Source organism: Lonchura striata, chromosome Z (genome assembly GCF_046129695.1).
Source record: "Lonchura striata isolate bLonStr1 chromosome Z, bLonStr1.mat, whole genome shotgun sequence".
Lineage (NCBI taxonomy): Eukaryota > Metazoa > Chordata > Aves > Passeriformes > Estrildidae > Lonchura > Lonchura striata.
Window position 1 is genome coordinate 86,189,788 of NC_134642.1, and position 22,594 is coordinate 86,212,381.

Here is a 22,594-nt window from a genome sequence, read left to right on the forward strand (position 1 = left end):
GGCGTCACCGCTACGCGCCGATGACGTCACCGCTACGCGCCGGCCGAGCGCCAGGACCCCGGGCGTGTGTGGGAACCGCGGCCCACCGGGAGCGAAGCACCGGGAGCGCCGGGAGCACCGGGAGCTCCGGGAGGGGAGCCACCAGGAGCTACCGGCAGCGGAGCACCGTGAGCACCGTGAGCGCCGGGAACCACCAGGAGCCACCGGGAGCTCCGGGAGCCGCCAGGAGCCACCGGCAGCGGAGCACCGGGAGCGCCGGGACGGAGCGCTGCCCCGGCCGAGGATGTCCGGGAGCGGCCCGGGACGGCCGGCGGAGGTGGGTGCGGGCACGGGGCTCTCCCGCGGAGCTCCGTGCTGGCCCCGGTTTTCGCTGGCAGGGAGGTTCGTTCGGTGTGGCTGCGTGCGGCACGGACGCGCCCGTTCTCGGGGGTGAAACCGGGCGGTGACGGTGCCGGGGCCGCTGCTCCGCCGTGGGCACCGAGCCAGCGCCAGGCTTGGCCGAGGGGCTCAGGAGAGACCCCCAAAACCTCTCCCAAAACCTCCCGCAAAGCCCCGGCTCTGCCCGCCCCGCCGAGAGGGCTCTGGTGCGGCTGGCAGCGGTCCCTGCCCGGGGCTGGTCAGGGGACGGGACGGTGCACAGATCCGCTGAGCCTCACACGGCCTCGCGCTGCTGCTGTCGGGCACCAAATGAGCTCACAGAAACTCTTTTCTAAACATCTGGTGTTTATACAATTCCAGAGGTGACCGTGGATTGGAGGATGGAGTTCCACCACTCCAACCACACTGGTCCAAAGATCAATCAGTCATTCCTCTCCACCCACAGAGAAATATGTAAACTATTCTATTTATACACGAAATTCTGTGGGAACTCTGACTCTCAAACATGTAAACATTATCAGAAGGCTAAAGATGTTCCATGACTTTAGAAAACTTTTTTTAAAAGTTTAGAAAAAAAACTTTAAAAAAAGCTTTAAACTTTAAAACTTTCAAAACACCTATAAAAGAAAACTAAACACCTTTAAAAATCAGGGCAATATCGTCCTGCAGCACTGGGGCAGCCAGACAGATATTTGGTGATGATGAGATAGAGAGGTCTGAGCCAGAATTATCCCAGGCACTCCAGCCACTGCTGGAGTGAGCTGCAGCTGAGATGTGAACGTGCTTTTTTGTGCAGTGGGAAGGTGAAGGAAAGGCTGGGCTTCTTCCTCAGACTCAGTGTGAGGAAGCTGTGCTGTCGTACAAAAAGGAAATTGTACACCAGCAACACTCCAGAGGACCTGGAGAGAAATTTGGATCAGATTATGCAATGGATTGAGCAGTGGATGAAGGACAACTGACTGCTGGAGGGAGGCAGGGAGTAGTAAATGATATTCATAATTCCTGTGTTGTAAATGAACATGAACTTTGCTGTACCTGGCTGGGGAGTAGCTGGGTTGTGAGGATTTGTAACACACCCCGGAGGCAACAGAACTGAAACAAGTGTCTGGAAGGATAAAAACTGAGAATTCTTTAGACTAAACCATGAATTCCCTGTGAGAAAACTGTACAACAGTGGCAGTTGAGTTGTTTTCCATCCATAATGGTTGTGTGACTCTTAGAGTTGAGGGGTGGTTGTGTGGCGGAACAGGGCAGAGGCTGATGTCAGTGCTCAGCCTGGAGCTCTGACCTTGAGATCATCATCCCCCTGCAGGAGGAGTCCCCACACACCCAGAAGGGAATGTCAGGAGCTGTTAAAGTGTCGGGTTTTAAAGTTTGGGATGCTGAAATCTGGGATGGGCTTGTTCTCATCTGAAGTGCTGCCCTGTCGGTCAGATGTGCCCAGGCTGGGCCAGCTCAGCAGCTCTGCAGAAGCTCTCAGAGGTGTCCCTTGTTCCTTTCTCTGGGGATCTTCCAGCTCTGCCACAGCTTCAGCTCCCTCTGAGGCTGTTGAACTTTGGGATGGAGGAGTCAGGCTGGTTTCAGCATTATTCACCCCAAAAGCAGCATGCCCCCCACCCTTTAATTTCCCACTGGGGCTTGGCAGCCAGAGGCTTGCTGGAGCGGTTTGGGCCCACTGCAGGCAGAGCCTCCTGCTGCAGGCAGCTCTCGGTGCCCTGTGTGCCAGCACTGTGCTGGTTTAGGGTTTCACAGCCCTTTTAGGCTGCCGTGTCTGTGTGTCACTTGTGTCACTGGTAGCGTGGGGCTACCATACCGAGGGGCTGCCCCTGTGGTGGTCCTGGGGCTGAGTCTGCTGCCCGGGCCCAGGGCGTAAATATAAATAATGAATTTATTCCTCCAGTGCAGACCCAAATCCAGTGCTGCCAGCACTGCTCCTTGTCCTGGCACAGGCTCTGCTTCAGCCTGAGCTGCCCAGAGCAGCACACTGCCCGATTTTACTGCGCTGCCTCAGGAACTTCCTCTGCCAAACATTCCTATTTGTCATTTATGCACAAATGGCCACATTGTAAATAGTTTTTAAAAATGGGGGAAAAGTGCCACACACTGAAGACTACACAGAGACAGTGTGAACATTACCATCATATAACAGTGGTCTGAGTAAGCTGCTATTTCATAATTTTTTAATTCTTTGGGTTGGATATGCGTTTGTGGAGTTCTCAACCTGTTCTGATTTGCCCTTTTGCTGGAGAATACTCCTGGAGGTGATACAGAACCCCAGAGCAGTTGTAGTTTTCCTATTACAGAACCCCAGAGCAGTTGTGGATTTCCCATCACAGAACCCCAGAGCAGTTGTGGTTTTTCCATCACAGAACCCCAGAAGAGCCCCAGAGCAGTTCAGGTGTAGTTTTCCATCACAGAACCCCAGAACAGTTCAGTTGTAGTTTTCCATCACAGAACCCCAGAGCAGTTGTAGTTTTTCCATCACAAAACTCCAGAGCAATTGTAGTTCTTCCATCACAGAGCCCCAGAGCAGTTCAGTTGTGTTTTTTCCATCACAGAACCCCAGAGCAGTTGTAGTTTTTCCATCACAAAACTCTAGAGCAATTGTAGTTTTTCCATCACAGAGCCCCAGAGCAGTTCAGTTGTGTTTTTTCCATCACAGAGCCCCAGAGCAGTTCAGTTGTGTTTTTTCCATCACAGAGCCCCAGAGCAGTTCAGTTGTGTTTTTTCCATCACAGAGCCCCAGAGCAGTTCAGTTGGAAGGACAAATCCCACCCAGTGCCCCCCTGCCACGGCAGGGACCCGTCCCACTGTCCCGGTGTCCAGCCCAGCGTCCAGCCCGGCCCCGGGCGCTGCCAGGGGTCCCAGGGCAGCGTGCACCTGACGAGCGTGTCCCGTTCCCAGGGATGGTGTGCCCAGCTGCGGGAAGCAGGCGCTGCACTCCTGCCCACAGCTCTGTCTCTACAGGTGGCGGAGTGGCTGGCACGGCCGTTCGATGACTTCTTCGGGACCGCCGGCCTCGGCCCCTGCGCCGTGAGGCCGCTGAGAGGCGGCTCTGGCAGGAGCCGGGGGCAGAAGCAGAGAGCCCCGAGCCCCGTGGCAGAGAAGAGCAGAGCCGCAGCTGCTCCCAGGAAAAGAGCCACGCCCGGCCGGAGCCGGGCCCGGGAGGAGCTGCCGTGGGTGGAGAGACACCGACCTGAAACGCAGGTGTGAGAGCTGCTGGCGTCGCGGGTCGTGTGTGCGTCTGTGCACAGCCTCTCATGAAGCACAGGGCTCTGCTTATTAAACAGCACTCCTCTTGAAACTCTGACACCTCTCACTGAATTCCACACAGATCTGATATTCCAGGCACTGGGGAAACCCAGACATGCGGGATTTGCAGAAGTTACAATAGAGTAAAAAAAGCAAAAAGGACTGGCTCCAGCAACAGCCATGAAGTACCCTGACACAGAAAATATTGTAGCATATCCACTTGAAGAATAATAAATAGCTCATTATTTCCTGACTGCAAAGAATGGAAAACTGATTGATTGAGGAAACGGGATGAGATGATCATCCTTAACTGTGGCATTGCTTCTGCAGAGCACACACATAACTGCAACTCACACCAACATGTCTGGTGATCTTTTATCCAGCACTTATTGTGCTCTTTAAGTTCATCATTGGAAACCAAGAGTTTAATATGTAACTTCCATGTATTTTAACCCTGTTTCAGAATGACCTTGCTGTGCAAAAGAAGAAGATTGAGGAAGTTGAAACCTGGTTAAAAACACACATATTTCAGAGGCAGCCAAAGCAGGTAAACTTGCTAAAGTCTGTAGCTGGAGGCATTAAACCGTACAAACGAGCTGCATGGAATTTCAAGTTCAGAGAGAAGCCTCAGCTGAGGGAGATAGTGACTGTGTGTCTTGTGCATTGTAGAAGATACTCTAAGAGCAGGTTAGAGCTTGTACATTTATTTTGGGCTTATGCTGCTAAGAGGTGAATTCTGGTTTTGCTCAGAAATAACTGTTTTCTGGCATCCAGTCGTAAATCACACCTCTTCAGTAAGTGCCTAAAGCTGCATTTTACCTCTGCCAGGTTAATTTTTAAGTGTTGTGACAACTTTCCAGTTCCACTGGGCTGGTGTAAGGATGGTGAGGATGTTTTTAATCTCAGTGTTGATAAGAGGCATTCTTAAACACAAATTGCCAGCCCTGCCTGGTGTTTTCCAGAGCTGGTTCTTCAGGTGGGTATCTGTTGTGTTGGCAGTGACATGGCAGTGGCTAAGTAAAGTCATGGCAGTGACTTTACTTACCAGAGGCATTAGGAGCAGAGTAAGGCTTTCAGAGTCCTGGCCTGTTCTCTCTGTCCGAGTACTCAGCAGGTGAATTAACAGCACAAAATGTGTGACTGGGGTTTCACTGGGAGAGAGCATCATTGCCAGAGAAACTGCAGGAAAAGTTCAGCCAGTATCCATCCTTAGCCAGCTGTCAGTCTTTATTTATCACAGCTGTGGTTATGTTTTGTTTCTTTGTGTCAGGGTGGCCCTATCTTGCTGCTGACTGGCCCTCCTGGCTGTGGAAAAACTGCAACTCTCCAAATTCTGGCCAGAGATCTTGGCCTTCAGGTGCAAGAATGGACCAATCCACTCTCTTTAGACTTCACAAAGGAAGACTTGAAAAGCATGTTTGGCCATGGTAAGTGTGCTGGGGATTTTTCTTTTTATCTCTTTCTTTCCCCTTCCAGTTGCTTTTGTGGGTTTTCTATCTTGTACTTTTGCTTCATTTCTGTCACTTGTGAAATCAGATCCACATTCATGTAAGTCTATTCCTTAGTGTTTAGCAAGGATCCTTCTGTTGCTTTTATCTGGAAAGGGATTTAGGTTTTTTTACAGTGTTTAGTCAAAAATAACTGACAATTCAAATCAGTACAGAGAGCTCTGTAATAGCCTGGATATAATTTGAACCAAATAAATGAAAACAGGTCAGTGTCTTTGTCTGGGTCCTCAGTTGAATTACACCCCTTTAAAAATTCTCCTGTGTTTGTCACGTTTGCCAAAGGGCTTGTTCAGTGCTGCTGTCAGAAAATAGCACGGGTGGGTATTAGTTCATGTGGGTACTTATATTTTGCTTGGTATAATATAGAATACATATTTTTAATTAGTTTTCTTTTTCAGACTCAAATTCTCATACGTTTCCGAGTCAGGCCCAAGCAGCTCTCTTTCAAGATTTTCTATTAAGAGCAAATAAGTATAACAAACTTCAGATGCTTGGGGAGTCCTCAGAAAATGATAAAAAGCTTATTCTTATTGAAGTAAGTGAAAACTTGTGAAATGTTGTCTTTCAAACAGTACCTTTTGTTGCAATATTGGCATGATGAGATTGGCAGATGAGATCTTCATTAGTTTTTGTGTCTCTGCAGCAGTCTAGAGCCATGTCCTACCTGTAGTTAGTTTTGCCACAGAAGCAAGTAGTCAGGCAGAAATAGGAGGCTGGTTTGGGCACAGAAATACATAACAGAGTATCAAAAAGCAGGTCAATATTGAGAAGTCATTCCCACATTTCTGGATGATTTAATCTCCAGAAATACATGTGTGTATAAACAAGAAGAGTGGAAAACACACCACTATTCCTGTTATTCAATGATGCACGAAAGCATAGGGGACACATGAGAATGAACACAAGCAGGAGCAGTTGAAATTTAGCACTTTCTCCCTGGTTTTACACAGGTGGTGTTGTTTAGGGCATGGGTGTGGACTGAGAGTTTGTGAGCAGGTACAGGACAAGGCTGTATTTGTACTTGTGTAGAAGTGTGTTTCAATAGCAATTTCTTTCTGAACTTTGCAGTTCTTTTCCCCAAGATAAATTCTAGAAATTGGTAGTGAGGTTATCTGTAAACTTTCAAGACCAAAACATACAGAATTTCTGGCAGGGAAATGTGATGTGCCATGGAATTTAGGAAGCAGATTCTCATGAGACTTATCTTTAAAATAAAGTCACCTTCCTGTGCAGGTCCTGTGACACCCCAAATGGGTGTCCTGCCCTTTCCCCAAGGGAGCTGCTTCCTGGAGTGTTTGTGCTCCGGGTGAGACTCTTGTTCACAGGCAGTGTGATCACCCAAGGCTGTGTCTTAGGAAACTGAGACAGCGAGAAAACATTTATTTGTAGATGATCCTTTCCCTTAATGAGACACACTGTGCTCTCTGGGTTTGTGTCCCCCTGCTGCTCCTCTGTCCAGGGTCTGCTGTGTTCAAGTGTAGCTGGCAGCAAGCAAGCCAGCAGTTAAAAATTCGTGGCAGTGCAGTGTGCCATGACAGTCAGTCTGTGGAGGAGAGTGTTTACATCTGAGTGTCGTGACAGCAGCTCTTTGTTTTGGACAGGACATTCCCAACCAGTTCTACCGGGATCCTGGCAGCCTACATGAAATCCTCAGGTCAGTGGCAAATAAATTGTTAATTATGAGCTTTGGCGGCTTACCAAGCTGGAGTTTGATATTCATCACGTTTTGTTGTTCTGCTCTGCAGGAGTTTTGTTCGTAGGAGTAGGTGCCCCCTGGTCTTTATAATCTCAGATAACTTCAGTGGAGACAGCAACCAGAGGTCACTGTTCCCCGCTGAAATTGTAGAGGAGTTGTGTATATTCAATATTAGGTGAGATGTTCTACCTCAATAAAACATGGTTCAAATAACTGAGAGGTTAGAAACTAATGATTTTTTTTTTTTAATGGACTTCAACAGTTTCAAGCCTGTTGCACCGACCAATATGATGAAAGTTCTTACTCGAATAGCTGCAGCAGAAGCCAGTATGGTAAGTTGTCAAAGCTCATAACTTCTGTGCAAGGCTAGAACTATATAAAAATATTTTGATTTTATTACTGTATTTGATCTTTGATAGCAGAGCCCCACACCTCCTCAAAGGAAAAAGTGTTTTCCCCAGGGCAACAGAAAGCAAGGAATAAGCTAGACAGATACCTTCTTTTTAAGAATTAGTTTCTCTTGATCTGTGGTCCAAGTCTACAATGTTGCTTCTGAAAATTACTCCACTTATTACCGTAAATATATAAGTGAAACAAATAATAGGAAGAGATGTAATCTTTCATGTATCCAGCAAGGCCAGAAGAGGTCATGAACCTGAATCTTGTATTGCTCCTGAACTGTTTTGATTACAAGCAATATCATATGGAGTGACACCTTGCAAAGAGTTATGTGCATTTTTCTCTTTAATATTGTTACATAACTTGTGACAGTGTACCTGAAAAAGTTAAATTTTTAAAGTTCATAGTATTCTGTGGTTTGAGCGCATGGTGGATGCTCATGTGTTTGTTCATGGTGTGTGTCAGAGGTGGGCTCTCACCTCTTTTTCCTGTTCTTCTATTGCTTTGAATATTGCTGTTTTTCCTGTTTGTTCTATTGCTGTTTTTCCTTGTAGAACAGAGAGAATTACGCCCCTGATAGAACTTCTCTGGAGTTGCTTTGCAGAGGTTGTTCAGGTGACATAAGAAGTGCAATAAACAGCCTTCAGTTTTCCTCTACGAAAGGTACAAATTGCAGTTTTGTTAGGTGAAGTGATATTTTGACCATTTCTGCTGAAAACATGTTCTGTTCACAGCTGCAGCACAGGTGGGTGAGTTGCAAAATGTTCTGGACACGCTTCTGTGGAGCAGGAACAAACACAGGGTGTGTGGGGGCGTGAGTGGGGCTCACCCCTTGCATGCTGGGCTTAAACCATGACACATGTGCATGTGCTGATGTATTTTGACAAAATACCCTCTTTTCTTCCTGGTACCTTTGCTATTTGTGTTTGCTGTTCAGAGTTTCTATGATGCAGCCTTAGCTTGAAAGGGATACTTTCATTGCTTGGTTTTTGCATTTCCCAAACTTATTTTATGAGCATTTGACAAGTCAGCAGTTGTTAAGGATCCAGTATATGTGAGTTGCATTTTTCAAAGCAGTCCTCTGGCATGTGTTGTTCATTGTCAGGACTGTGAAATGCTGGCATTACTTACATTAAACTTGGGCCTAAGGAAACAGACTCAGCAACTGTCTTCTGCTGTATGTGGTAGAGTTAGTAATGGTATTGCTTCTATCACACATTCTTCTTCTCCCATTTGCTTTGCAAATAGCAAATGTGCTCATGGAATACAAGATTAAAGGTAGTTTACAGCCCATTTTTTAAGAGGGGTGTTTACTTTGAGTTTTAGGGTATATTGAAATTAGCTGGGTATATTGAAATTAGTTGTGTTACACAAGGCAGAGAGTAAAGTTTCTAAATTTAACTTGCAGATGTTGCAGGTCAATTATTTTGCTGATGTCTTCAGGTGTACCAGGCTTGGATTGTTCTGTGTGAATCGGAAAAAACAGAGGATTGCACTCATTAGTATGAGTGAATATTATTAGATTGATGTTATCTGAGAAAAGCATGCAGTATCTCACTGCTGGACACATCCTCCAGAAAATCTAAACAATGTTAACATAACCAGTTTGTGTAATTTTTAATAAGTTACCATGGAAATGTAAAGCCATGATAGTTAGAGCTGGGGAGAAAAGAAAGGCGTATGGCTTCAGAGCTTTGGTGTGGGACTGCTGGAGTCACAACACACTGAGCATTCTCCTCTCACATTTTCCCTGACACTGAGAGGTGTTTGAGCAGAACATGTGTAGTTGTGCAGGTATTTCAGTGAGGTGAGTGACTGGCAGCCAGGGATGCTGTGCAAGTCTGGGAGATACCCCATCTCCTTGCTGGTCTCCTGAGCACCCAGCAACTTTTAAAATTATGTAAGGGGTGTTTCTTCATGTGTCTGTCTATGTAAGCACCATTGATACATTCATTTTGTAACACTATGAATGGGTAAAATGGATCCATGGTAACTGTGGGAGAAAAGAAAAATAAATACCTAAAGGATAATTTGTCTTAGCTCAGTAATGAACATTCAAATGTCACAAAATGAAATTGTGGGTGAAATTTTTCAAGTTTATTAACTTAGAGTAGAATAACTGTTTTATTTCATGAAGCTCAAACTTTGTGTAAGACAGTAGGCAGTTGGTAAAATCACCTAAATCAAAGGTTATCTTTGCCACTTTGTATTTCAGGGAGGTTATTGTACAGATAATGCCAGTAGAAGACAAAATTGAAAAAAACATTCAGGCTTATCCCTTCTAGTTCTGATACATTCCCCACTTGACCATGTTTGGAATTTCACATTTTTAAAGCACAAGTACAAATATATGCAAATTATATTTCAGTTACATCCTGTTTACTTGTCAAAGACAGCTGTTTATTGTTTAAAAAGTGCTTGGTACCTGAGCTGTGGCTAAAGGGACAGAAGTGGAATTAAGGTAATGAATTATGCTAATTTAGCTGACTGGGCTGTGTTCCTAATAAATGAGTTTTCTCATAGTGCTTCCATTTATATAGCCTGTTCTGTTCCCTTTATTACACAGAACATCAGCAATAGCATTATAGAAAACTTCTGCAGAATCATGTACTCTGTCTTGATTTTGTTTTTTATTTTATTAATAGGCTGCTCATTGGAGAAAGAATTTTGGTCAAAGAAGAAGAAGAAGTGCTCCACAATAAAATGTGAGGAAGCAGGAGTATCCAAAGTAAGAAAGAAAAGTAAATGTGATACTTCAGAAGACCAGGAGATGCAAGCTATTGGTGGCAAGGATGCATCCATTTTTCTTTTCCATGCTCTGGGGAAGATTATTTATTGCAAAAGTAAGAAAACTTTGACTTATCAGTGGGGAAATCATGTTAGCTGCTACTAGTGGAGTTGCTAAAGTAAGGCTTTGGATGGGCTCTGTCTGGGCTGTTTGGTCAGTAACAACAGCATAAAATCAGGGTCCCTCAGGCCACTGGCTGTGCACATTTTGGTAGTAATTCCCAATACTGGCTCCAAAACCAGCTGAGGAGAAGTGGTGAGGTGAGGGAATAGAGCAGTTATTTTATTAGATTTGTTATATGAAGCTTAATGTAATTAATTGTGTGTTGGTGACTGTGTTATATTGACTATAATAATTAAGTGCCTGTGCCTGTCCCAGAGCTCTCTGGGAATGGAAAATGCTATCATTTAGCTGCTGGTGGAGCTGACAGTAGAACATAAAGGCTGAAGTTGTGCAATCCTTTCCAGGAGAAGCAGTGTCAGAAGCAGAGTGTCCTCAGCTGCCTGCTCACCTGTCCAGACACCACCGGGACACGTTGCTCATTCAGCCTGAGGTACTCCTGCAGCTGGGCCCCAAGGGGTTGGTGCAAATCCTCCAGCACCTGGGTTTGCTCCTGTCTCAGCTGGTGTGCCTTCAGTCTGAGCTAGGGAATCGCTCCTCTGGGGCAAACCAGCTCGTGTGCTTAGGCATTGCTGCACAGGCCTCGTGTATCAGCTCCCTGACCTGGGTGTGTCACAGCTGTTTTTACAAGGATCCTTTCCTTATCCACCTGTAAAGTCCTAATTTGCTTCTTCCTAACAGGAAATCGTGGAGAAATCACATATGTCTGGAAGCATGTTTAATCTGTACCTTCACCAGAACTATGTGGACTTTTTTTCTGATATAGATGATGTAGTGAGAGCCAGTGAATATTTGAGCACTGCTGACGTCCTTTGTAGTAACTGGAGCGTAAGTGTCATCTTTTTATAGGCACACCCTTGTCTTTAAGTACTTTTACATTGAGCTTCTCAACTTTTCACTGTTTTTTAAAGTTTGCTACAGTCTTAGAGTGTGAGGGATTTGAATTGTAAATGAGTGCTGAAGTACATCAGCTGTAGAAGAGATGCAGAGCCATTGTTTTGCCCAGCTTCTGTCAGCATTTTGTTACAATGGGTTGTAGTTTTTGTAGAATACCAAGTATTTTTGAGTAGAATATGTTTGTACTAAGAAGGAGTCAAGCTGTTTCTTTTGCTTAGCTGCTCTGAACATGAGTTGTGCATTTAAAATGCTGTGCATGCTGTGGCAGTGCAGTCACTGTGTGTGTTTCAGTGCAGGTGAGCTGCCTGGAGCTCACCCAGGGCCCCGTTTCTCTCTCAGGCACGGCTGGTGATGGAGAGCTACGGTGCCTCCGTGGCTACCCGAGGGGTCATCCACTCCAACACCTCCAGAGCCTTTGCCCACCAGCAGGGGGGCATGGGCTTCCGACCCTTACACAAACCCCAGTGGTTTTTGATCAATAAAAAGGTAAGTCCTTGTCTTTGCTTTTTCTTAATTCCTTTTCCCCTCAGGTAGTATATTCCTTTTCCCCTATTGAGTAGCATAGCTCAAATTTGATAGCAATGCTAAACTTGTCAAAGACCCTATTTTGAGATAGTCTGGTTCTATAAAGCACTTGCTAAAAGAGCAGTTTGCATCATTCCTTTAATGTGAAAATAAATTGGAGGCCACTGACAAAGTCTGATGCTTGTGTCCCGGGAGAGCCTGAATCCTAAATTAACAGGGAGACAACTGGAGTTGAAGTACTGTTAATATTTCTAGAACTCAGTCTGGTTTTGTGCCACCTGAAGCACATTGAAGCACTGTTGTATAAGTGTAAGAAATGTCTGCTGTTATGGTTTATGTGTTTATTAGAAATAGCTTGTTCAGGTGACACTGCAGGTCTGGGCAATTTTTACATTTGAACTAACAAGTTGGCAAGAAGCATTGGCCTGGGTGGGCTGGGAATTCTGTAAAAAATGAATTTTTTTTTTTTTTTTTTAATTTTAATGTCCAGTAAAAGGCAAAGATGAGGGATTCTACCATTTTTAAGTTTGGCATGTTAGCTGCTTACATTCTCTTAATCTGGCCTCATTTTTCAGTAGCAAGTAGGAGGAAAGTCTGTGGTTGTGGTTATGGTACAGAACATGGTACAGAACATCTACATTCTTAATGTTTTACCAGGTTTTTCACTTGTATTTCTCCCCCCAAACTGTTACAGTATCAGGAAAATTGCATTGCTGCAAAATCTCTGTTTTCAAGCTTCTGTTTACCACCTGAGTGCCTTCAGACAGAGCTGCTGCCTTACCTTGCTATGCTAGCAAACCCAATGAGAAACCAAGGTAAGATGGGTCAGGGTAACTCTTCATCTTGGACTCTTCTTGCAGTTGAAACACACTGACAAATTTAATAAGCCAAAAGGCCATAAATGTTTATGCTTTTGCCTCAGCATAAAACATTCTCCTGGCAAATGTTATGTGGGTGATGCCCAAAGATGCTTCCAGTACCACAGCCAAAATTAAAGCTGCCCTGGTAGGCTGGTCAAACTGTAGTGAATGAGGTGCTCTCTGGACTTAGAGCTTTTATTATATTTGCTGGAGGATTTGATGAGAAGAGCTTTGTGCACCTAGTAGCCAATATTGACTAGATCTCCATTGCTTACTGAGGCCTTTCTGAGGAGAGAAGACAAAGAACTCTGCACGATTCAATGGGAATCAAGCAAAACCTGCTCATTGTGCCTGTAAACATAGTTTATATTTACTTCTTCTCCTGGTCTACACAGTCATGCATGGTTTGATTGGTAGCTCTGCTTTGTCCACGAGGCAAGCACACATCTTTTCTTAATCTAAGTGGTAGAAGCTGTCAGTGTCATTTTACTTGGGGTGACACCCCTATGTCTGTCAGTAACTTTTCTGCCTCTTCTTTCTTCTTGCAACGTCAGCTTTTTTATCCACAAAGGTTAGGCTGGTTCATTTCATGCATGTCCATTTTCCTGTAATTATGATCCTACACCTTTCCAGTAAGAGCAACACCCTTACAACAACTCAAAAAGTCTTTCACAGATAAAAGAAGAAAAATTCCAGTTTGCAGTGCATTAAAAAAAAAGTTAAATCTGAGACAATCCATTAGCAAATGGATTATCTCAGTTCTTGCAGAAAAATTTACTTTGCATGGTACATAGTGCAAAAATTAGTACTTAGAGAGCTGGGTCACTTGTGCTGTTGTTAATTGTTTCTAATAAAAAGCATCATGTCTTAACTAAGGCCTTGACATCAGGATGAGTGAATTTTGTAGGTCGTGGGGTAACAGTTCCACATGATAAATACACAGGGGATGAACGTCAGGGATTTGGAATTTTGTGTGTAGACCATCTGTAAATATGTTGTGGTAAACTAACAGTTTGGGGGGAAAAGTTACACACACGGTGTTTTGGTATCTAAAACATTTCAAATATTTACAGGAATACTCAGCTAAGGTAATTGTTTATTTTCTAGTATTGTTTATTTTCTAGTTCAGCTGTCTGTTCATTATGATCTACCTAATACGATACTGGTGGCTCTTTGTTCTCAGCTCAGATTGCTTTTATCCAAGACGTGGGGAGGCTGCCACTGAAAAGACATTTTGGGAGGTAAGTTGAACTTCTGCCTGTAGTTAAAAAGTGAGACTGTGTCATCTGTGAAGGGGGAGAACCCTGTGATGGCATGAGTCTGTGATGTAACAAAGACAAGGTATTTTTAAAGGTCTGTTTAATCTGGACTTAGCTGCACTGGTGTAATCTTGTGGAAGTTTTGCCCGTAAGGCTACTCAGAGTAAACCTTGTGCAGAATGCACCGTTTCTCATCAGGCTAGAGCTGCTGACTGCTGAAAACCCAGGTGTTTCCCTGTGGGCTGCAGTGGCTCCTCACGGGCTGCGTGTGCAGCCTCAGGGTGACCTGGCACGAGCAGCTCTGCTGTGGCTCCTTGGAGCCCTCTGGGTCAGAGACTTCGCTGACCCCAGCAGAGCCCCAGTTACACTGCTAGGGCTGTGATCCTCTGGAATTTAAAGTGTTTTAATTGCTGTGTTTCTAGCAAAGAATCAAGTTCACAGCTGCAGTGAGACAAATTGTCATCTCCTAGCTAGGGCATAGTTTACTGAGGCATCTGGCAGAGCACCTCCTACTTGGCCCTGGTGTTGCTGCTGACTTTGTGAATTTCCAAGGTGTATTTCCAAGAACCACCCTGTTTCCCAGCTGTTGTATTAAAAGCCATTTTGGTTGTTAGGGAGATAGACAAGTGTCCCTAAGGGGTGCATTTCTTTGTAATCCCCCTGGTCTGTGCCACAAGGTGTGAAATTCCTCACATTAATCATAACTTCCTTGTGCCTTTTAAGTTTCCCTGCAGCATACCTGTGGTTAGTCACATTTTGTATCTGCATCAATAAGTTGGCTGGGTGTCACAGTGTCTGATGCTGCTGAAAGCACTGCCATCGTTCTCCATCTGTTCAGTGTGCAGGAACCGTAGTGTCACCCTGATTTTTAAGATTTTCTAAAGCCTTCTGAGTTTACATTCTGTTAGAAAACTTTTCCACATATTTTCTATAAACAATATATCGTTTTGCATTTCTTCGTGGTGGTGGAAGAAGTTAATATACTAGTAGTTTGTCCAATGTCTTTAAAGAAGTAGCCTATTCACTCTCCAACCCACTGTCACCTTTAGAACAATATAAAAGTTAAAGTCAAAAAAATACACCTTCTTCTTTACCTTGCAAATAGCAAGTAGCTCGCACCATACTTTCACATATCCCATAACGACACCGTAGTGCAGAGAAATGTGGGTGTTTGCTGCCCGGGGGTGCTGCTGGGGCACCGGGTGTGTTCCTGCAGTGCTCCGGGAGGCTGTGCCGTGCTCAGCGTGCCGCCCTGCTGCCTGCAGGCTGCAGCTGGAGGCTCTGGACGACCGCGACCCCGGGCTGCCCGAGCTCCACGCCGACCCCGAGGGGCTCCCCTGCAGCCAGTCCAGCGGGAGCGACCTGCCCGGCAGCCAGCCGCAGCCCGTGGCGGCGCAGGCGCTCCTGGAGGAGGAGGAATTGCGGATCGAGGAGTACGACAGCGACTGAGCGAGCCCTGTGCCCGGGGAGCTCTGCAGCCGGGCACCGAGAGCCCCGCGCCCCACAGCGCCAGCCCCGCTCCGCCTTCCCGCCTCTCCCGAGCCGCGGCAGCGAGAGAAATAGAGGCTGAAATCCGTCTGAAGGACGCTAGGGACGGTCAGCGGTGTCGCTCTGAAATTATCTGTGTTTTTACGCGTTTTAATATACGTTGCGATTGTGCAGCGCGTTTCCCGAGTACACATTCCGTGAGCTGCCAGCATTTGGAGGGTTCGTTCAAATTCACATTTCCAAAAAAATGCCCTTCTGGAAAGAAGAGGCTGAAATTTATACCTGAAACGTCACCGTACTGGTGATGTAAAGAAAACCTCTACTGTATTCATACTGTTTTGTACTCTGTCTTACAGAAGACATAAATAAGATCTTTGTGTCTTTGTAAGGGGAACAAATGTTGTACCATGGATTATTTTGTATTCCTCTTGGAAAAAAATTTTCATAACTTTTAGAGGAGGAAAAAACAGCAATTAAGCAGAAGTTGTACTTTGTAGGAAGATAAATGTGCAGTTTTTCTCCTTGACTTGCAGTTGTGCTGGGGGAAACAATGATCCTGTGTTTGGCAACTGACACATGATCGGGTGCTGTGGTTAGTGATACCAGCAGAGAGGAAAAACAGCTTTGTGTGATGCTCGTTGGCATTTCTGTATTGCTTACAGCCAGTTTGGTGAGAGAAAACACGTGTTTATCTGCCCTCACCTTGGATTAATGCAATTAAAGAGTCTGTACCCATCCTCTCTCAAGGGACAAGTGTTGTCTTTTCATCTGCAGCTACTGCTTAATTTTGAAGGGAGAAATTTCACTCCTAAGTCTAAAATTCTGTTACAGCTATACTCATTACAGCAAATCAGACTGTCTTTGTCTGTTCATGACCAGTAACCCTTTTTTTCCTCATCAGGGTTAGGATGGGCTGTTCCTGGAGTGCCTCCAGCACAAGTAACAACCAGGACTAAAATACTGATTTTTATCTTGAAGCACACCCCCACCCTCTTTTATTGTATTTTTTCAGCTTTCTTTACAGTAGCACCAGGTACCTGCAGCTGCTGTGCTGGCCTTTTCCTTGTTAGGGCAGAATGTTGTTTTGATTTTTTAAAAGTGTTAAGTTTTTTATAGTTCTTTTGAAAGTTTTTAAAGTTTTCATAAAACTTCTTTAGCCTTCTGATAATGTTTACATATTTCTGTTGGAGTTTTTTCACACATGTTCATGTAAATAACGATTGCTTTGCATTCTTCTTTGTGGGAGGAGAGAATTGATGGACTGTTGGTTTGACCAGTGTGGTTGGAGAGGTGGCAGTTTCATCCTCCAATCCACTGTCACTTTTGGAATTACATTATTTATGTTACATTGCAAGGTCAGAAATAAAACTGTCTGTTTTTCTCTCTTGAACTCACCAAACTTCTGTGTACACCTTTTGTGTCCAATAACAACATCTGGAAACTTTCAAAAGAACTGTAAAAGAAAAGTTAACACTTTTAAAAATCAGAGTAGCAACAGAATTCAGCGCTCAGCTGGAGCTGTGAGCTGCAGCATGCAGGGGAAGGTCAGGTTGGACATCAGGAAAAAATTCTCCACTGAAAGAGGGGCTGGGCACTGGGATGGGCTGCCCAGGGAGGTGTGGAGTTACCGTCCCTTCAGGAGTTTAATAAAAGCCTGGGTGTGATGAGGCGGTGTCAGGGCATAGCTGGGACTTGATGATCTCAGAGGTCTTTTCCAGCCTGGCTCATGCTGTGATTTAGGAGCTTCCTGGGTGCGATCAGAGGGCTGAAGCTGCTGTGGGTTCCTCTGGGGAGCCCCATGGCTCCCGCTGCAGCCACCCAGCCTGTGTCCATGTGGGGCTGTGGCCGGGCTGGGCTCGGGGTGCCCCTCCCCGGGGACCCCGGCCAGGGGCAGGGACCAGACACGGACAGGGATGCGGGTGCTGACAGCAGCACGGACACAGCAGTTAAACACAAGAGGCAGGACTTTCCTTCTTCCCCTGGTGTCGTTGTGAAAAACGCCAATTACTTGGTTTTTAAAAGTTTTAAACGTTTAATAATAATAAAAATAGTAATGCAATTAGAGTAATACAATTCAGAGTTAGGGAAATTGCAAGACAATAAAACGCAAAGAATTACGGACGTCTGGATGCTCTCAGACACTCAGTCATGAAAAGCATCCCTTGTGAACAAAGGAATAACCTTAAAAACAACAGTCTGTTGCATATTCATCTATCTCATACGCGATGCATGATAGAGTCCCCCTGTCCCATCTGCCCCAACGCCTGGCGCTGATTGGCTATCGCGCTGCCCGGCGCTCATTGGCTATCGCGCTGCCCGGCGCTCATTGGCTATCGCGATGCCCAGCGCTCATTGGATGTCGCGACGCCCGTCTGTGATTGGCCGCCGCTTGGCCCGGAAGCGGAAGCGGCGGCGGAGCGGGGATCCGGCGGCGATGGCGGCGGAGGTGGTGGAGGCGGAGGCGGTGGACGGGCCGTGCCGGCTGCGGCGCTTCTCCTGCGAGCTGGGGCTGCTCTCGCGGCCCGACGGCTCGGCCGCCTTCCTGCAGGGTCTGTGGGGCTGCGCTGCCCGGGGCTGCCCGTCCCGTCCCATCCATCCCACCCCCATCCCATCCCATCCCCATCCCATCCCATCCCATCCCATCCCATCCCATCCCATCCCATCCCATCCCATCCCATCCCATCCCATCCCATCCCATCCCATTCCCATCCCATTCCCATCCCATCCCCATCCCACCCCCATCCCACCCCATCAATCCCATCCCACGCCATCCTGCTGACCCCAGCCGCAATCCCATCCCATGCCATCCCATCCCATCCCGCTCATCCCAGCCCCATTCCCATCCCATCCCACCCCATCCCACCCCATCCCACCCCATCCCATCCCCACCCCATCCCATCCCACCCCATCCCATCCCCACCCCATCCCATCCCTACCCCATCCCATCCACACCCCATCCCACCCCACCCCACCCCACCCCATCCCATCCCATCCCATCCCATCCCATCCCATCCCATCCCATCCCATCCCATCCCATCCCATCCCATCCCATCCCATCCCATCCCCACCCCACCCCATCCCATCCCATCCCATCCCATCCCATCCCATCCCATCCCATCCCATCCCATCCCATCCCATCCCATCCCATCCCATCCCATCCCATCCCATCCCATCCCATTCCCATCCCATCCCAATCAATCCCATCCCACACCATCCTGATGACCCCAGCCCCATTCCCATCCCATTCCCATCCCACCCCATCCCATTCCCATCCCACCCCATCCCATCCCCATCCCATCCCCATCCCACCCCATCCATCCCATCCCCACCCCATTCCCATCCCCATCCCCATCCATCCATCCCCTCCCATCCTGCAGACTCTGCGGGGCTCACTCGCCGGCTCTGCCCTTCGTTCGTTCCTGTGGTTCATTTTCCCAGCCTTCCCCCCGAGTCTCTCCTTCCTAGTCATTCCCGGCTCAGCTTCCCGGGACTCCTCGCTCCTCCCCAGCCCTTCCCGCAGGCTCTGTGGTGCTGTGGTCGCAGGGCTCCCCTTCTCCCCTGGCCGGCTCCCCTCCTGCCCTTCCCGGTGCCCTCCCGTCCTCACCGAGCGCGCTGCCCTGTGTGCCCAGGGGACACCTCGGTGCTGGCCGGGCTGTACGGCCCCGCGGAGGCCAAGATCAGCAAGGAGCTGCCAGACCGGGCGGCGCTGGACGTGCTGCTGCGCCCCAAGGTGGGGCTGCCAGGTGGGACTGCCTCCCGCCTGCCCCGGAGCAGGCTCTTCCCCCAGAGTCGCCGTGTTGGGTTTATTTACAGCACTGTAAATCAGTTTTGCTGGGTGGCAAATCCACAAACCCCTGTGTTATTGCCACATTTTAGCAAGCAAAGGCACTGCTGCTCGTTTGCTCCCCAGCTGTGTGGTTAATTAATGCTCTCCCTGCTGCTGGGTGACGAGTCCCGGCTGCTGTCACTAATTAGTGCCGCGCTGGCTCTGGCTCTGCTCTGCCTCTGGGCCTGACCCCACTGCCAGCCCTGTTCCCGCTCTGAAAAACACCAATCACTCGGTTTTTAAAAATTTTAAAAGTTTAATAATAATAAAATGGTTATAAAAATAGTAATACAATTACAGTAATAAAATTCAGAGTTAGGACAATTGGAAGACAATAAAAAGCAAAGAATTACGGATGTCTGGATGCTCTCGGACACTAAGTTATGAAAAGTATACTTTGTGGACAAAGGAGTAACCTTAAAAACAACAGCCTGTTGCATATTCATATATCCTTCTTGGTTATGCATACATTCTATTTAAAACAAGAACTCTTTCTGTTGTATGTCAGCTGTTTCCTTTAATCCCCATGGCATCTTCCAGTCTGAGCAAGACCTGAAGAAATTAGCTTCTTTTGATAAGCAAACAGTTAAAAAACCCCTTTACCTAGCAGTTTCTATTTTAATACTATGCTGGAACCTGAAACTATATTTAACACAGTACCTAAGAGCATTAATACAGCATAACTTTCTACCATGACACATACAATATCCACTGTAACGTTTGTAAAACCAATCATAAAAGGTGCATTTTTCACACGGCCGGAGCCCGCTCAGCACGGCCAGCACCGTCCGCAGGAGTTCCTCCTTCCCCAGGCTCGTCCCTGCAGCCCTGCCGTGTCCTGCAGGAGCTCCCCGTGCAGGGCTCTGCACTCCCCGGGCACCCACCAGCCCGCTGGGCTCTGGGCCTGGGTTTTCTTTCTGAGGCTCCCGGGGCAGGGGCTGTGGCTGAGCTGACACCCTCTGCCCTCGGCGCAGGTGTGCTGGAGCGCAGCCGGGAGCAGCTGCTGCAGCAGACGTGCGAGGCCGTGGTGCTGGGCGTGCTGCACCCGCGCACCGCCATCTCCCTGGTGCTGCAGGTGCTCAGCGACGCCGGCTCGGTATCCTTTGCTGTGTGGGAGGCGCCGGGGGGCCGGGGGAGCGGGGCTCTTGGTGCTGTGGCTCCTTGACACGCACAGCTGCTCTCCTGCTGCCTGAATGCCGCCTGCATGGCGCTGCTGGATGCGGGCCTGCCCCTCTCTGCTCTCTTCTGCGGCGTCACCTGCGCTCTGCAGCCCGACGGCGCCATCCTGCTGGACCCCACAGCCCGGCAGGAGCAGGTGAGCCCGGGGGGAGCCCTGCTCCAGGGTGCCCACCCAGCCCCGCTGACCCCTGTCCCCGCAGGAGGCACGCGCCATCCTCACCTTCGCCATCGCCAGCACCGACAGGAAGGTGCTGATGGTCACCACCAAGGGCAGCTGCTCCGTGCAGGAGGTGAGGGACTCCCCGCGCGGGTTTTGGGGTGCAGGATCCCTCACAGGGGGCCCCTCACTCCCGGCCCTTCGCCCCTGCAGATGCAGCAGTGCCTGGCCGTGGCCCAGCGCGCCGCCGACACCATCTTCCAGTTCTACCGCGACTCTGTGCGCCGCCGCTACTCCAAGTCCTGAGCCAGGGACGGCCCGCGGGCAGCTGGACTGGCCTGGGCCCCCGGCCCTCAGTAAAGGACTGTTCTCCCTCCGCTCTGCCTCCTGAGTCCGTCTGTGCCCACAGCGTCTCCTGAGAGCGGCACGCACGGGGACCGGGCTGGGGATACGTGTCCCAGCACCTGGGGGATCCTGAGACCCCAGGGTGGGGACACACGGACACGGCGTCAGCACAGGCCTGGCGGGACACACAGCATGGCTGTGGGAGTGTCACACCTGTGGTCACACCTGTGCTGGCACACCCAGCATGGCGGCTGTGGGAGTGTCACACCTGTGCTGGCACACCCAGCATGGCACCCGTGGGAGTGTCACACCTGTGCTGGCACACCCAGCATGGCACCCATGGGAGTGGCACACCTGTGCTGGCACACCCAGCATGGCGGCTGTGGGAGTGTCACACCTGTGCTGGCACACCCAACATGGCTGTGGGAGTGTCACACCTGTGCTGGCACACCCAGCATGGCACCCATGGGAGTGTCACACCTGTGCTGGCACACCCAGCATGGCACCCATGGGAGTGGCACACCTGTGCTGGCACGCCCAGCATGGCACCCGTAGGAGTGTCACACCTGTGCTGGCACACCCAGCATGGCGGCTGTGGGAGTGTCACACCTGTGCTGGCACACCCAGCATGGCACCCATGGGAGTGTCACACCTGTGGTCACACCTGTGCTGGCACACCCAGCATGGCGGCTGTGGGAGTGTCACACCTGTGGTCACACCTGTGCTGGCACACCCAGCATGGCACCCGTAGGAGTGTCACACCTGTGCTGGCACACCCAGCATGGCGGCTGTGGGAGTGTCACACCTGTGCTGGCACACCCAGCATGGCACCCGTGGGAGTGTCACACCTGTGCTGGCACACCCAGCATGGCGGCTGTGGGAGTGTCACACCTGTGGTCACACCTGTGCTGGCACACCCAGCATGGCGGCTGTGGGAGTGTCACACCTGTGCTGGCACACCCAGCATGGCAACCATGGGAGTGTCACACCTGTGCTGGCACACCCAGCATGGCTGTGGGAGTGTCACACCTGTGCTGGCAAACCCAACATGGCTGTGGGAGTGTCACACCAGTGCTGGCACACCCAGCATGGCGGCTGTGGGAGTGTCACACCTGTGCTGGCACACCCAGCATGGCGGCTGTGGGAGTGTCACACCTGTGCTGGCACACCCAGCATGGCACCCGTGGGAGTGTCACACCTGTGCTGGCACACCCAGCATGGCGGCTGTGGGAGTGTCACACCTGTGGTCACACCTGTGCTGGCACACCCAGCATGGCGGCTGTGGGAGTGTCACACCTGTGCTGGCACACCCAGCATGGCAACCATGGGAGTGTCACACCTGTGCTGGCACACCCAGCATGGCTGTGGGAGTGTCACACCTGTGCTGGCACACCCAGCATGGCAACCATGGGAGTGCCACACCTGTGCTGGCACACCCAGCATGGCTGTGGGAGTGTCACACCTGTGCTGGCAAACCCAACATGGCTGTGGGAGTGTCACACCAGTGCTGGCACACCCAGCATGGCACCCGTGGGAGTGTCACACCTGTGCTGGCACACCCAGCATGGCACCCATGGGAGTGGCACACCTGTGCTGGCACACCCAGCATGGCGGCTGTGGGAGTGTCACACCTGTGCTGGCACACCCAACATGGCTGTGGGAGTGTCACACCTGTGCTGGCACACCCAGCATGGCACCCATGGGAGTGTCACACCTGTGCTGGCACACCCAGCATGGCACCCATGGGAGTGGCACACCTGTGCTGGCACACCCAGCATGGCACCCGTAGGAGTGTCACACCTGTGCTGGCACACCCAGCATGGCGGCTGTGGGAGTGTCACACCTGTGCTGGCACACCCAGCATGGCACCCATGGGAGTGTCACACCTGTGGTCACACCTGTGCTGGCACACCCAGC

General features: G+C 49.2%; 2 protein-coding genes across 2 annotated transcripts; both read left to right on the forward strand.

The window, feature by feature from the left end:
- The first annotated feature begins 44 nt into the window (after positions 1–44).
- RAD17 (RAD17 checkpoint clamp loader component) lies at positions 45–15,905 on the forward strand. Its single transcript, XM_021551861.3, has 16 exons — positions 45–316; positions 3,346–3,585; positions 4,094–4,177; positions 4,901–5,057; positions 5,537–5,673; positions 6,740–6,792; positions 6,884–7,009; positions 7,097–7,166; positions 7,788–7,896; positions 9,879–10,076; positions 10,489–10,574; positions 10,823–10,969; positions 11,378–11,524; positions 12,258–12,378; positions 13,607–13,664; positions 14,948–15,905. Exons 1-16 carry the CDS (start codon positions 284–286, stop codon positions 15,129–15,131), a joined length of 1,950 nt encoding a protein of 649 aa, XP_021407536.2. The 5' UTR covers positions 45–283; the 3' UTR covers positions 15,132–15,905.
- Positions 15,906–17,562: 1,657 nt separating this feature from the next.
- On the forward strand, positions 17,563–20,709 carry EXOSC5 (exosome component 5). Its single transcript, XM_021551842.3, has 6 exons — positions 17,563–17,719; positions 18,800–18,913; positions 19,971–20,092; positions 20,171–20,311; positions 20,376–20,465; positions 20,546–20,709. Exons 1-6 carry the CDS (start codon positions 17,605–17,607, stop codon positions 20,636–20,638), a joined length of 675 nt encoding a protein of 224 aa, XP_021407517.2. The 5' UTR covers positions 17,563–17,604; the 3' UTR covers positions 20,639–20,709.
- The last annotated feature ends 1,885 nt before the right edge of the window (positions 20,710–22,594 follow it).